The sequence below is a fragment of the Moschus berezovskii genome, chromosome 3 (assembly GCF_049115385.1).
Source record: "Moschus berezovskii isolate FMDL1 chromosome 3, NW_MosBer_1.0, whole genome shotgun sequence".
Lineage (NCBI taxonomy): Eukaryota > Metazoa > Chordata > Mammalia > Artiodactyla > Moschidae > Moschus > Moschus berezovskii.
In genome coordinates this window covers 73571735-73584553 of record NC_142462.1, presented here as the reverse complement: position 1 = coordinate 73584553, position 12819 = coordinate 73571735, and the positions used below count along the sequence as shown (strand labels likewise).

Here is a 12819-nt window from a genome sequence, read left to right as displayed (position 1 = left end):
AGAAAACATGTGTCTTCCTGCTATATCTTTCCTGAGTACCCTTCCTGTCCTAGATGACTTGACAAGAGACAGAAAATGGTGAATTGAGAATCTGAATACAGAGTCTCCCAAAGTCACCTAGTGAATGTCCCTGAGACAAGAGAAAGGGACTATGAAATATAAAATCAAACTGGCCCTAAAGGGCTCTTTCTTGACATTAAATTGATCTGATTCTGTGAATAGAGAATTTAAATTATCTTCTGAAAATTCTATCAGGGATATACTTTTCAGGTTTCAGAGAAAGACTAAAACAGCTTTGTAGTTGTTCAGTCATTAAGTCATGTCTGACTCTCTGCAGCCCCATGGACTATAGTCTGCCAGGCTCCTCTGTTCATGAAATTCCCCAGGCAAGAATACTAGACTGAGTTGCCATTTCCTTCTCCAGGGGATCTTCCTGGACCAGGGATCAAACCCATGTCTCTTGCATTGGCAGGTGGATTCCTTACCACTGAGTCACGAAGGAAGCCCATTTAACAAGAGTCAGAATGCTGGAACCTCTTTGACTAAGCTGACATGACTCCACGTGTAAGCACTAGGCAATGTCAACCAGTTCTGTGATCCTGGACCTTAGCACAGCCCCTAAATTTAAAAGACTAGTGAGTTTAAATCTACACACACATACAAAAATACATCTACACAAGGGCTTCCCTTGTGGCTCAGTTGGTAAAGAATCTGCCCGCAATGCGGGAGACCTGGGTTCGATACCTGGGTTGGAAAGATCCTCTGGAGAAGGGAAAGACTACCCACTCCAGTATTCTGGCCTGGAGAATTCCATGGACTATATAGTCCATGGGGTCGCAAAGAGTCTGACACAACTGAGCAACGTACACTTTCACTTTCAAGGGCTCTTAGAGATATTCTATACAATTCCAAGAGCTTGTCTGATTGGGAGTCATTCTGTAGGATTTAAACTCTTCAAACTCAAGCATCTGTGTGAATTTCCATGGAATTTTCAGGTTTTGTGAGAGTTTTGGGAAAATAGTAGGATACATGAAGAGGATGAGAGCTCTGGAGAACATACTTTCATGCATAAAATGTTACTGAGAGCTTACTATCTGCCTATAACTCTGGTATCAAACCTTAGTTCTGTCTCTATCTTTTTTTTAGTCTCTCTGAGTCTTAGTCTCACTAAGTTTCAGTCTCTTCATCTACAAAATGTACACAGAGTAGGTAAGAAGATAATGGTAGAATTATGGTCACAAAAGTTCCTCCTGATGTTGGACATTTATAACCAGAACAAATTTGATCTCCTATGGCCAAAGTCAGACTGAGTCTCATAATGCTAGATCACTGTACTGATTACCAAACTACTCCAAGAGAGCAGAAAGAAATGAAACTACACAGAATTCCGTAATTTTTTTTTTGATGGCAGTACAAAGGCTTAAAAATTAGCAATACTGTTACTGAACAGATAAGAAAAAGATAATGAAAGAAAAAAGTCAGGAATGACTGGGAAAACTATAAATTAACTGTAAATGAAAACTCATTTTCTAAAAACAAATTTAACTTTTTATAGGGCAGCATATACATTGTAAGACCTTTTTATTGGTATTACCTTTAATGCTTCAATAACAGCTGGTGGATAGCTCAGTCCAACCATGTTTGATGTCCGTCTATACATTCTGGCATAGTCAGAAGGAAAAAAAAATACAATATTATATCTTACAAAAAAAAATTAGCAGGCCACATAGTTACACCCGTATTGATAATTAATAAGAAGTCATATCATCTGATAAACCCAAGGAACCTAAAATTTATTTTACAACCTTTCTCATAGTCATTCAAGGGGCTTAAATGTTCAAATCAAACGAAATTAAAGCAATCCCAAACATGTAAACCACTGTAAACAAGCAAACAAAAATTAAGTCTATGTGACCCAAATGAAGTTATTAAACTGGGTATCCTCTTCTGATGGAAGTGAATTCTACTGTAGCACAGAGAGTACATAATGTATTACTTTATCCTGACATAGAACTTCTATGGGGGACCCATTTAGAAGATATTTTTCTTTAGAACTAAAAGATTAAAGAGAACTCAAAAAGAGAACTAAAAGAACTCAAAAACTAAAGAGAAAAATGTCCCAGGTAAACTTCGAGCCAACCACAGCATTTCTAAAACATTTAATTTTATAGTAAGGATTTTAGGAAGAATAAATCAATTTCTGGAATCCATTTCTGGGGATGGGGGTGATTTAATTTCAAAGAGCAAAGTGACTTACAAAATTGGAAAGTGTCATGGGGGAACTCAAACCCCTTGACTGAACTTCTCCCTGGATCAATAACCTCACAAAGCATCTTTGACCTGTTTCAAATGTAGACATCATCCATGTATGTCAAATAGTGATGATAAGATATGTCTTTTTTAAAAAATCAGAGGTTGAACTCAAACTAAATCTTAACATGAACAAAAAGAATTCCAAGCAAAGGCAAAAAGCTTGTGCTAATGATGCAGAGATACGTTTTTCCATCTCTTCTTACTCAAGACTGTTTCTACCCAGAATTTTTAGTGTTTATAAAGATACCAAACCTACATCAAAGCGAAGTCTTCAGTTATGAGAAACCAGTGTCCCTTTCGCTGCTTTGGTTACTGAATGATAGACATCTTTACCTCTCCACAAATATCCCAGCCTGCACTGCATGGACGATGCTCTTGAACCGCGGCTTCTCCTCGCTTCTTCTGAGCATCATCCCCATCTGCCGCGTGAAGGTGGAGGCCAGCCAGTCTCGGACCTCAGAAGGCACTGCATCTGACTGAATGTCACTGAGCTCATCCTCCGTATCCAGGAGTCGCCTGGACCCAAGAAACAGAAGCATGACACAGATTAAATCTGAAGTTAGAGCTCCCTGTTCAAAGCAGCTGTTCCTTCTCTCCAACCCACCTGAATACACAGGTGCAAAAAAACCATAATAAATGGGCCACAAAAAAATCCAGTATTTTTTTGGGCAAGACTTGTGAAAGCCCACCATTTGTATTTCAGGGTGGTTCTTTCTTTATTCCTTGATGATTTGTGGAATTTGAATGGAATCTAAACCTCTCATTTAAAATGTATTCACAAGATTTATTCCATAGATGGCCAAGTAACATTATTTTGTTTGAAAATAATGGCACTTAAAAACTATAGACAACACTGTGGCTGATTTATGTGGATGTATAGCAAAAACCATCACAATATTGTAAAGTAATTATCCTCCAATTAAAACAAATAAATTAAATTTTAAAAAGTGATAAACAACAATACTGTATTACAAACTTCAAAGCTGTGAAGATCTTGATCTTAATTGTTCCCACCACAAACAGAATAATAATTACGTGATGTGATACAGATGTTAGTTAACCCTATAGTAGTAATCTTATGGTAGCAAATAAATAGAACAACACATTGTACACCTTAACTGTTACAATGTTACATGTCAATTACATCTCAATAAAACTAAATTTTAAAAAAGAAAAAAAAAAAAGACTTTTCAAAGTATTACCCAAATCACATCAACTCAGTCTTCTGAAGTAATAAACCCAAATGGCAAATACTGATACCCTCTCTAGCTTGATAGGACATTACAGAAACTTAAATGTCTAAATTTAAGCAAAATTTCCTAAATAATTCAGTTCTTTATTTGAGAATAGTGATTTGTCATGTGTGCTTAGCAGACTTTTCAGACCTAATCATGATTAATTCCTAATCATGGAACAGAACATAAATAGCAATAAATTACAATACTGTAAAACTTTAAGAGTTGTATTTTATACTTATATGAAGCCCCACTCAAAATAAGCAGTAAAAACAGGTGTCAATGAGTTTTTTTTTTCTTTAGATCTTCCAATTGGAAGGTAAGGGAGAAATATACAACATTCAGCAAAAATAACAACAACAACAAAAAAAACTATGGTACCAAATTTCCTTAAATTAGGAACCAAGCATATTCAGTTCAGTTCAGTTCAGTCGCTCAGTTGTGACCGACTCTTTGCAACCCCATGAATCACAGAACACCAGGCCTCCCTGTCCATCACCAACTCCCGGAGTTCACTCAAACTCATGTCCATCGAGTCGGTGATGCCATCCAGCCATCTCATTCTCTGTCGTCCCCGTCTCCTCCCACCCCCAATCCCTCCCAGCATCAGACTCTTTTCCAGTGAGTCAACTCGTCGCATGAGGTGGCCAAAGTATTGGAGTTTCAGCTTTAGCATCAGTCCTTCCAATGAATACCCAGGACTGATCTCCTTTAGGATGGACTGGTTGGATCTCCTCGCAGTCCAAGGGACTCTCAAGAGTCTTCTCCAGCACCACAGTTCAAGCATATTACCAAAAACTAAACCACACAATTCTTAAATGACTGGGAAATCCTATCAGATTGAAATTTGGCACAGAAAAGTTAGATGTCAAAAATACTAGCAGAGGAGCTTCTCTGAACTAGATAAAACAAGAAAAGCCTTTTATATTTACCAATTCAATGTTTTCCAAAGAAAAGCAATTTTTTTCTTTTTACTCTCAAACACACTTAGTAACTGGACGTGTTTTGGTGCTTATGGATAACTCAAGTGAAAAGAGTCTTCTAAGAAAATCAATAACATATCAAAGGACTGAGGGAGGAATATTGGGTATTTAAGAGAACAAATGCTTCTTCAACCCTTCAAAACCTTCCATTTACAGATGGACATCATGAATTAAAACTTGAATGCAATTTTTAGGCTGAGATGAATAATATGTAGTAATTCCAGAAGAACTCTACATTTGATTAGAAATCTAGTAATCCTTTTATAAATGAGGATGTACAGAGGATATGTCGGAGAAGGCAATGGCAAGCCACTCCAGTGTTCTTGCCTGGAAAATCCCAGCGGCGGGGGAGCCTGATGGGCTGCCGTCTATGGGGTCACACAGAGCCGGACACGACTGAAGTGACTTAGCAGCAGCAGCAGCAGCAGTAGCAGCAGCAACAGAGGATATGTGATATCCAAATCGACCCCATTTGTGAAAACTAAAGTTCAAATCAAACCAATCATTTGAACGTTACCACCTACATGCCACGAGGGACATTTCAAAAAGTTATATAATAGAAAATTTATCATCAACTTCTTGCCATTTTAGCTCACCTGGTTTCATCAATGTACACAGATTCAAGCACGGAGGCTGCATATTCCAAATTCTTCTTGAGATCTACCACTGACGCCTCCCCTCTCTCTAATTGTTTGACCAAAGATCGTAACCTGGAGGTGGGGGAAGAGACATGATTCAATTAGAATAGAAGAAACAAAAAATAATCCTACAATTAGAATGAATAGTTTATAGCCATTAAATGTTCTTATTTATCCCAATATATATGAAAGGAAAATACAAATCTAATGATGAAACCATTATTTCTCAAAGAAGCAAGTTATAAAATAAATTCACACATTTTTTTCCCACTATGAATCAGGAACAAAAATGTTCTCATCTACCAGGACTGACCTTGCCCCACACTTTCTAACTACAGTTTCCTGAATTATCAATAATTTTGCTTCTTTTCTGATTTTAATTCTTTTTGGTCCTAATTGGATAGAGTAAAGCATGACCAGCAACATCACCAAACACTGTTTCAGTTGAAGGTACTTTGTTCAGCTGTGACCATAGAGAATGGCAGTCTCATGGCCCACAGCTGTTCCAAGACAGGCAATGAGACTTAGAGCACGGAGATCACCACAGAGGGCTGCAGAAGGAATACAAGAAGGCAAACTCTTCTACTGGACAGGAAGAATTACTCTGGTGGGGCTGGTGGTGGTGGTTTAGTCGCTAAGTCATGCCCGACTCTTGCAACCCCATGGACAGAGGAGCCTTGCAGGCTAGTCCACGGGATTCTCCAGGCAAGAGTACTGGAGTGGGTTGCCATTTCCTTCTCCAAGAACTACTCTAGCAGCAGATAAGTACCCTCGTTTTGTTTTTTAAAGGAGGATGAATAATAAACCAAGGTACTGAGGACAAGACCTTTCCCACTGCTCTTCAAGAATTCCCTGGAGTAGGAAATGACAACCCATTCCAGTAGTCTCACCTAGAGAATTCCATGGACAGAGGAGCCTGGTGGGCTACAGTCCATGGGATCCCAAAGAGTCAGACACACTGAGCATGCACACATGCATAATTCAAGAGTTCCAGACAGTGTAAGAGAAACAATAAAACTCTCCTCTTACTTAAATGAACATTATCCCCACAGAGAAGGACTTCCTACATATGAGAATAATAAAATGCCAACAGATTATCAAAGACCAGAAACTGGGAACACTGTAAATACCACAGAGATTTGGAGATTACACAATTCTTCAGGCTGTTTGACAGCCAGCAAACAACGTCACTCTGAGGACAAGATTGAGTTTGAATGTATTTGGACTTCCCAGACGGCACTAGTACTAAGAATCAGCCCACCAATGCAGAAAACCCAAGAGATGCAGGTTTGATCCCTGGGTCGTGAAGATCCCCCAGAGTAGGAAATGGCAGCCTATGGTTTTTCCAGTAGTTATGAATGGATGTGAGAGCTGGACCATAAAGAAGGCTGAAAGCTGAAGAATTGATGCTTTTGAACTGTGGTGCTGGAGAAGATTCTTGAGAGTCCCTTGGACTGCAAAGAGATCAGACCAGACAATCCTAAAGGAAATCAACCCTATATATTCATTGGAATGATTGATGCTCAAGCTGAAGCTCTAATACTTTGGCCTCCTGATGTGAAGAGCTGACTCATTATAAAAGACCCTGATGCTAGGAAAAATTGAAGGAAGGAGAAGGGAACAACAGAGGATGAGATGGTAGGATGGTATCACCGACTCAAAGGACATGAGTTTGAGCAAACTCCAGGAGATAGTGAAGGACAAGGAAGCCTGGTGTGCTGTAATTCATGAGGTCAAAAAGAGTCAGACACACTTGGTGACTAAAGAACAACAACAATGCTTGCTAATTATAACCATTATGCTGTATATAGATGCCCTGAATTTATTTATCATATAACTGGAAGTCTGTACTCTTTGACTAACACCCCCCATTTACCACTGTTTATTTTGGAAAGCATTTTTTTATCATTACTGCCATTGTTGTTATTCAATGGCCTTGGTCATCACAGGTAACCACATGAGAGTCATCCTATCAGGATACTTAAGATTATTTTTAAGTTTCCATTTCCCAAAGCCATTTCCACTTTTTTAACTTCAAAATATTCTCGGGCTTGCATTCATAAGGAAGGACAGGTCAACTTCTCCACAAGGCATAAACTACTCCCCTCCAGATCTATAGGAAAATGATAAACAATAACAAAGGAGGAAAAGCTCCGGATCAACCTTAAAAAGTAGACAAGAGGGTCAGCCATACAAAAGAAATTTCCAGGAATTTCAGTGATATAAAATACGAAGGAAATTAGATGGAGGGTGGTGGCTAGCTGACTTGTGAATCTCCATCACGCAAAAGGGAAATATGCAAAAGAAATAAGCAGAGGCCTCTGCACACTTGGAGGACAGAGTCAGCCTATGGATCCCATTAGCAGCATTAGGAAGTGTTCTGGCTTCCCAGGCAGCCCGAGACAGGGAGCTGGCATGGAAGGGTGTACCAGTCACTCACACACAGTGGACAGCCAGCCTGCCAAAGAATGGGGAGACTGCAGAAGCAAGCCCTGAGAACTGTTCCAAATAAGGAATGGAACCTCTTTAGCAAAAAATGTTCCTGGCTAAGTCTGCCTCTAATTCTGACTTTCACTTCAGAAGCCAAACTACCCACTAGGCTGTTTGGACTCTCCACTGGCAAAGTAAAATGAGGGTAAATGTAAGCTTTCTAAAACCTTTCTCCCTTAATTTATGGCTTAGAGATTCTATCAGGGTTTGACATGAATCCCAAATAGGACCCATCGCAGTTCTCAAAACCTAACAGAAGACAAAACACAAAAAATTATGAGGGAACATATAAGACGAAAAGAAGAACCAGATGATTCTCTCTTCCTACAAAAGGACATCCCTAAGAAACAAACAAAAGCAGTTTTAATCAAATAAGTTTTCCTAGACTGAGGAAAAACCTTTAAAGCAGATGAAAAGGGATCAGATAAAACCAGAAAAAAATCCAACATATTCTGTTGTCATTTTTTATCTCTGAAAATAAAAAAAAGAAAGCATTAAGAAAAATATATTACTTACAAAGTAACAAAAGTTCAAGCTAGCCATAGACTTCCACCATGCCAAATATCAGAAACCAATTTAATAACAATACCAGTTTTTGAGAATAATACAATGTAATTCAAGATATCTAGATCTACCTATGGGTTTCCCTGGTGGTTCAGTGGTAAAGAATTGCCTGCCAATTCAGAAGACACAGGAGACAGTTTCAATCCCTGGTCTGGGAAGATTCCCTGGAGAAAGAAATGGCAAACTACTCCAGTATTTGCCTAGAGAACTCTATGGACAGAAGAGCCTAGAGGGCTACAGTCCATGAGGTCACAAAGAGTTGTCACGACTTAGCGACTAAACAACAACAAATATTTACTTATATTTACTATAATTGTTATGTATATGTGAAGCCAACAAATATATTCTCAGGTGTGGACAAGCTCAAAATTTCATCATGCATATGCTTTTACAGAAAACAAAAACAAAATACTTTAAGGCAGACTCTGGGATAGTGACCATTCAAGGAGATAGATTTGTGGGTCTCCAATTAAATGGATTCTGGATTTATGACTTACATGTAACAAAGCCAACCTTGACAAAATGGACAAGTAGTTTAAAAACATTAAAAAGGAGTGGCAGGTGAAATATAATGCTCATTATATAAAGACAACTACACATGAAAATGACTGACCCTTCTTTTCTAGATAAGTTCCTATTCCTAGTATAAATACTTCCCATGTCACTTTTATGAACTAAAAATTGATTATAATCAGTCAAAACAATTGAAATTACTAAGAACCCTATATGGAATATCATTTTATATCCATTCTTATTAATAATTCCCAATCTGGGGAAAGTACAGTATTGGGAGAATTAAGTCATGAAAGTACAGTATTGTGGATCGAGTCGTGAAGAGCTGCACATCAATCTCCAGTATGCAGTCCAGGACCCCAGGTCAGACCAGGGGTGGTGCTCCCACTCAGCAGTTCAGATCAGCAGCACCTAAAATCATCTGCCCAGAAAGCCCCAGCCATCATGTCACAATGAGCAGAAAATCAGCAGCATAGGGCTTCAACCAGATGTAGTCACCAGTAGAGCTGGACAGACACTGAACACAGCTACACGTATGTATCCAGTGTAAGCCAACCAGTGTGACCACTGGATTACAACCCAGTAAGCCAGCCTGACTCAACAGAGAGCTGTAAACAGAAGCAAACCCCTAGCCCAGTGGCTTCGACAAACCCAGAGAAGAAATGACACAAAATAAAGTATCTTCAAAGGGTTGGAAGGGAGGTTGGAGGGAGCTTCAAGAGAGAGGGGACCTGTGTAAACCTAAGGCTGATTCATGATGTATGGCAGAAACCAATACTACCTTGTAAAGCAATTATCTTCTACTTAAAAATTTAAAAAATAGAGTATCTTCAAGATGCCTAAGACTTACTAGAAATTCATATCAACTCACATCTCTCTAGATGATGAGATGAGTGAAAGATCCACCAACACCCTGGCAGACATGAAGGCAACCTATGACAACACACCCATGGTGTTTATGGAAAACACCCAGAGACATTCACCTCTTTTTATTCAAGGACAATTAACCAGGAAAAATAAAACATCTCCAAAAAGATTCAGCAATTAAAAAAAGTAGAGAATCATTTTCAAATTGCAGAGAAAGGACTCATTTTTTAAAAGAAGATTCACTACTGAAAACACAAGTAAATTTTAGAGAGCATCTTCTTTGTGTTCAATAAAATTCAAGAAAACAGATCTGAGAAACAAAGGTGAAAGCTGAAATCATAAGTAATAAAAGTGGACATACTGAGAGAAGAAGTTAAAAGAAATGAAATATGACAACAAAAAGACTATAAGAACTTAAAAAAAATAGTGACCAACTTCCGATATACCCAGCTCCTATTTGGACTAGCACAGTCACAGGTTCCAGCTTTCCCTGTCCATATAGTTGCTGGCTTCCTGCTTTATGCGGCTGCCACACAAATAGAAAGCCCTGGTAGCTCAGTCAGTAAAGAATCTGTCTGCAGTGCGGGAGACCTGGCTTTGATCCCTGAGCCAGGAAAATCCCCTGGAGAAGGAAACGGCAAGCACTCCAGTATTCTTGCCTGGAAAATCCCATGGACAGAGGAGCCTGGTGGGTGACAGTCCATTGGGTTGCAAGAGTTAGACATGACTTAGTGACTAAACAACCCACACAAACCCTAGGAAATTCCAGATCCCTATTTTCAAATATTGTTGGCCTTTAGGGGAGCACTCAGGTGGGTGCGTGATGTTTCACTGGCCCCGCAGTCTGCCCTCTTCTCTAATCCTTTATACTTCTTAGAACATTCTGCCTTGACCCCAACCCCACTCTGCCACCTACAGTCTACCTGCTGGTGAAATTGCTGCTTTGTGAGCAGAAGACTTTCAAATTAGCTCTTTTACCACTAGTCACAAACTAGTCTCAAAAACTGAAAAATGTCTTAAGGTTTCTGGGAATATGGAGGTACCCTTACCTATTTTTCATCATAGTACAGGTTTACCCTAAAGCTCAATCCATCTTAAGAGTTGTCTGAAAATAGCCAAAATCCTTCATACCCATACTACAAACTATTTTTGTGAGACTTGGAGAGACTAGTTAAGCAGAAAGGCTCAGATGCCTTCATTTCTTTTCCCAGTAAAGTTTGTCTCGACGTTTTTCCATTTAATTAGTTTTACCTAAAAGTCCAAGGACAGGTCCTGTTTTACCTGTTCCCAAAGACAGGTCCTGTTTTACCTGTTCCCAAGGACAGGTCCTGTTTTACCTGTTCCCAAGGACAGGTCCCATGGTAAGCTGTAGTACATCTAGTTTTCTAATACTATTCAAAAGGATTTTTGGTCCAGGCACCTAAAGGAAGGGAGGGAGGGAGGGAGAAGGGAAATGTACAGCAATAAGAATAAAAAAGTTTCTCTTTTGAGTGAATGTTCATAGTTTCCAACACCCCATCCATTTCTGTCACTGTGGCTGCCAGATAATAGTTCCAGTATAGAAGCACAACACCATTTTAGGAATAGCTCATACTTTCAAACTTTGGCAAGATGCCTTTCTTGTTAAGTGCACACGTGTGTGCTCACTCATGTCCTACTCTTTGCGACCCCCTGGACTGTAGCCTGCTGGGCTCCTCTGTTCATGGGATTTTCCAGGCAAGAATACCAGAGTGGGTTGCCATTTCCTCCTCCAGGGGATCTTCCCAACCGAGGGACTGAACACACTGGCACGCAGATTCTTTACTGCTGAGCCATCAGGGAAGCAGCCTTTCTCTTAAGATAGTGTATAATTTCATTGTGGTTGAGCCTCTGCCATCTTTACATGAGTCTTCCATTTCTCCACATAAACCCTTTGCTTTCTCTAAGCTTCTCTGCTGCAAGGCATATGATGAAACGCTACATCCCTTCGGCTCCCAGTGCCCTCAGGTCCAGTGCAAGTCCTGGATGAATACCTGGAGACCATGTCATTATTTGGATTACAGAAAACTTTTGGAAGAGGGAAACTAAATGAGGCAAGACCTGCCCACTGTATTTTGGAACTTGGAAGGCAAGTGGAAAAGACGAAGTCTCTTTCCTTTTCCCACAAAAATAATTTCTAGGACCAATAAAGTTGACTTTATTAGTAAGCAACTTTTGACTCAACTATATAACCGAGGAATTGATGCTTTTGAACTGTGGTGTTGGCGAAGACTCTTGAGAGTCCCTTGTACTGCAAGAAGATCCAACCAGTCCATTCTAAAGGAGATCAATCCTGGGTGTTCATTGGAAGGACTGATGCTAAAGCTGAAACTCCAATACTTTGGCCACCTCATGTGACGAGTTGACTCACTGGAAAAGACTCTGATGCTGGAAAAGGTTGGGGGCGGGAGGAGAAGGGGACGACGGAGAATGAGATGGCTGGATGGCATCACCGACTCTGTGGACATGAGTTTGAGTGAACTCCGGGAGTTGGTGATGGACAGGGAGGCCTGGCGTGCTGTGATTCATGGGCTTGCGGAGAGTCGGACACGACTGAGTGACTGAACTGAACTGAACTGATATAACTTAGACAAGCACCCTAAAATTGACTTGGCACAATTCCATATCCAAGTGAGGTCCCCAAAACCCTTAAACACTAGGCTTTGAGAGCACATACATTTATTTAGCTTTAAATGCTGCTGGAATGAAATCAGAAAAACACAAGCAAAAATAGACTGAAATAAGAAGCCATGAAACACGCTTTCTTCTATCTGTCCATTTTGTCCAAGGTTATTCTCCCTGAGAATGGATAAGCAGTCCTAAAATGCCAGTGTAGCCTACAAAGGCTGTTGTCTCAGACAGGCTTTGTTAGTTTGAAAGAATGTCAAAAGGAACTAGATCCTTTACAGCACTTCCCGTCCATGTCCCAATGAATCATGAGCCCTAAAACTTCATTTGAATAATAAAAAAGCACCATCTCAGTTCATCACATCCATGTATTTGCAAAGCAAAGGCGCCTCTGTGTACTTTCCACACACCTGTTTCCTCTATGTCACTCCCATCCCTGCCACTTACCTAATGCCATAGAAAGCAAACTGAAACAACTCCTCCAAATGGGATTTCAGGCTCATGCTTTAATGTCATCCAATGATACCATATGAATATTTTTCTGGAGATCTGTTTGTTTCCATAATTAAC

At 39.7% G+C, this 12819-nt stretch overlaps 1 protein-coding gene across 6 annotated transcripts in view; it reads right to left on the bottom strand.

Moving 5' to 3' along the window:
* PDE1C (phosphodiesterase 1C) overlaps positions 1-12819 on the bottom strand; it is a 525292-nt gene that overhangs the window by 123923 nt on the left and 388550 nt on the right. For all 6 annotated transcript variants that reach the window (XM_088834595.1, XM_088834591.1, XM_088834592.1 and 3 more), the window contains 3 exons: positions 5128-5241; positions 2647-2829; positions 1595-1661 (listed from right to left, as the gene is read on the bottom strand). In XM_088834595.1, the coding sequence (XP_088690721.1) occupies positions 1595-1661; positions 2647-2829; positions 5128-5241 (364 nt within the window). The remainder of the gene's footprint in view (positions 1-1594; positions 1662-2646; positions 2830-5127; positions 5242-12819) is intronic.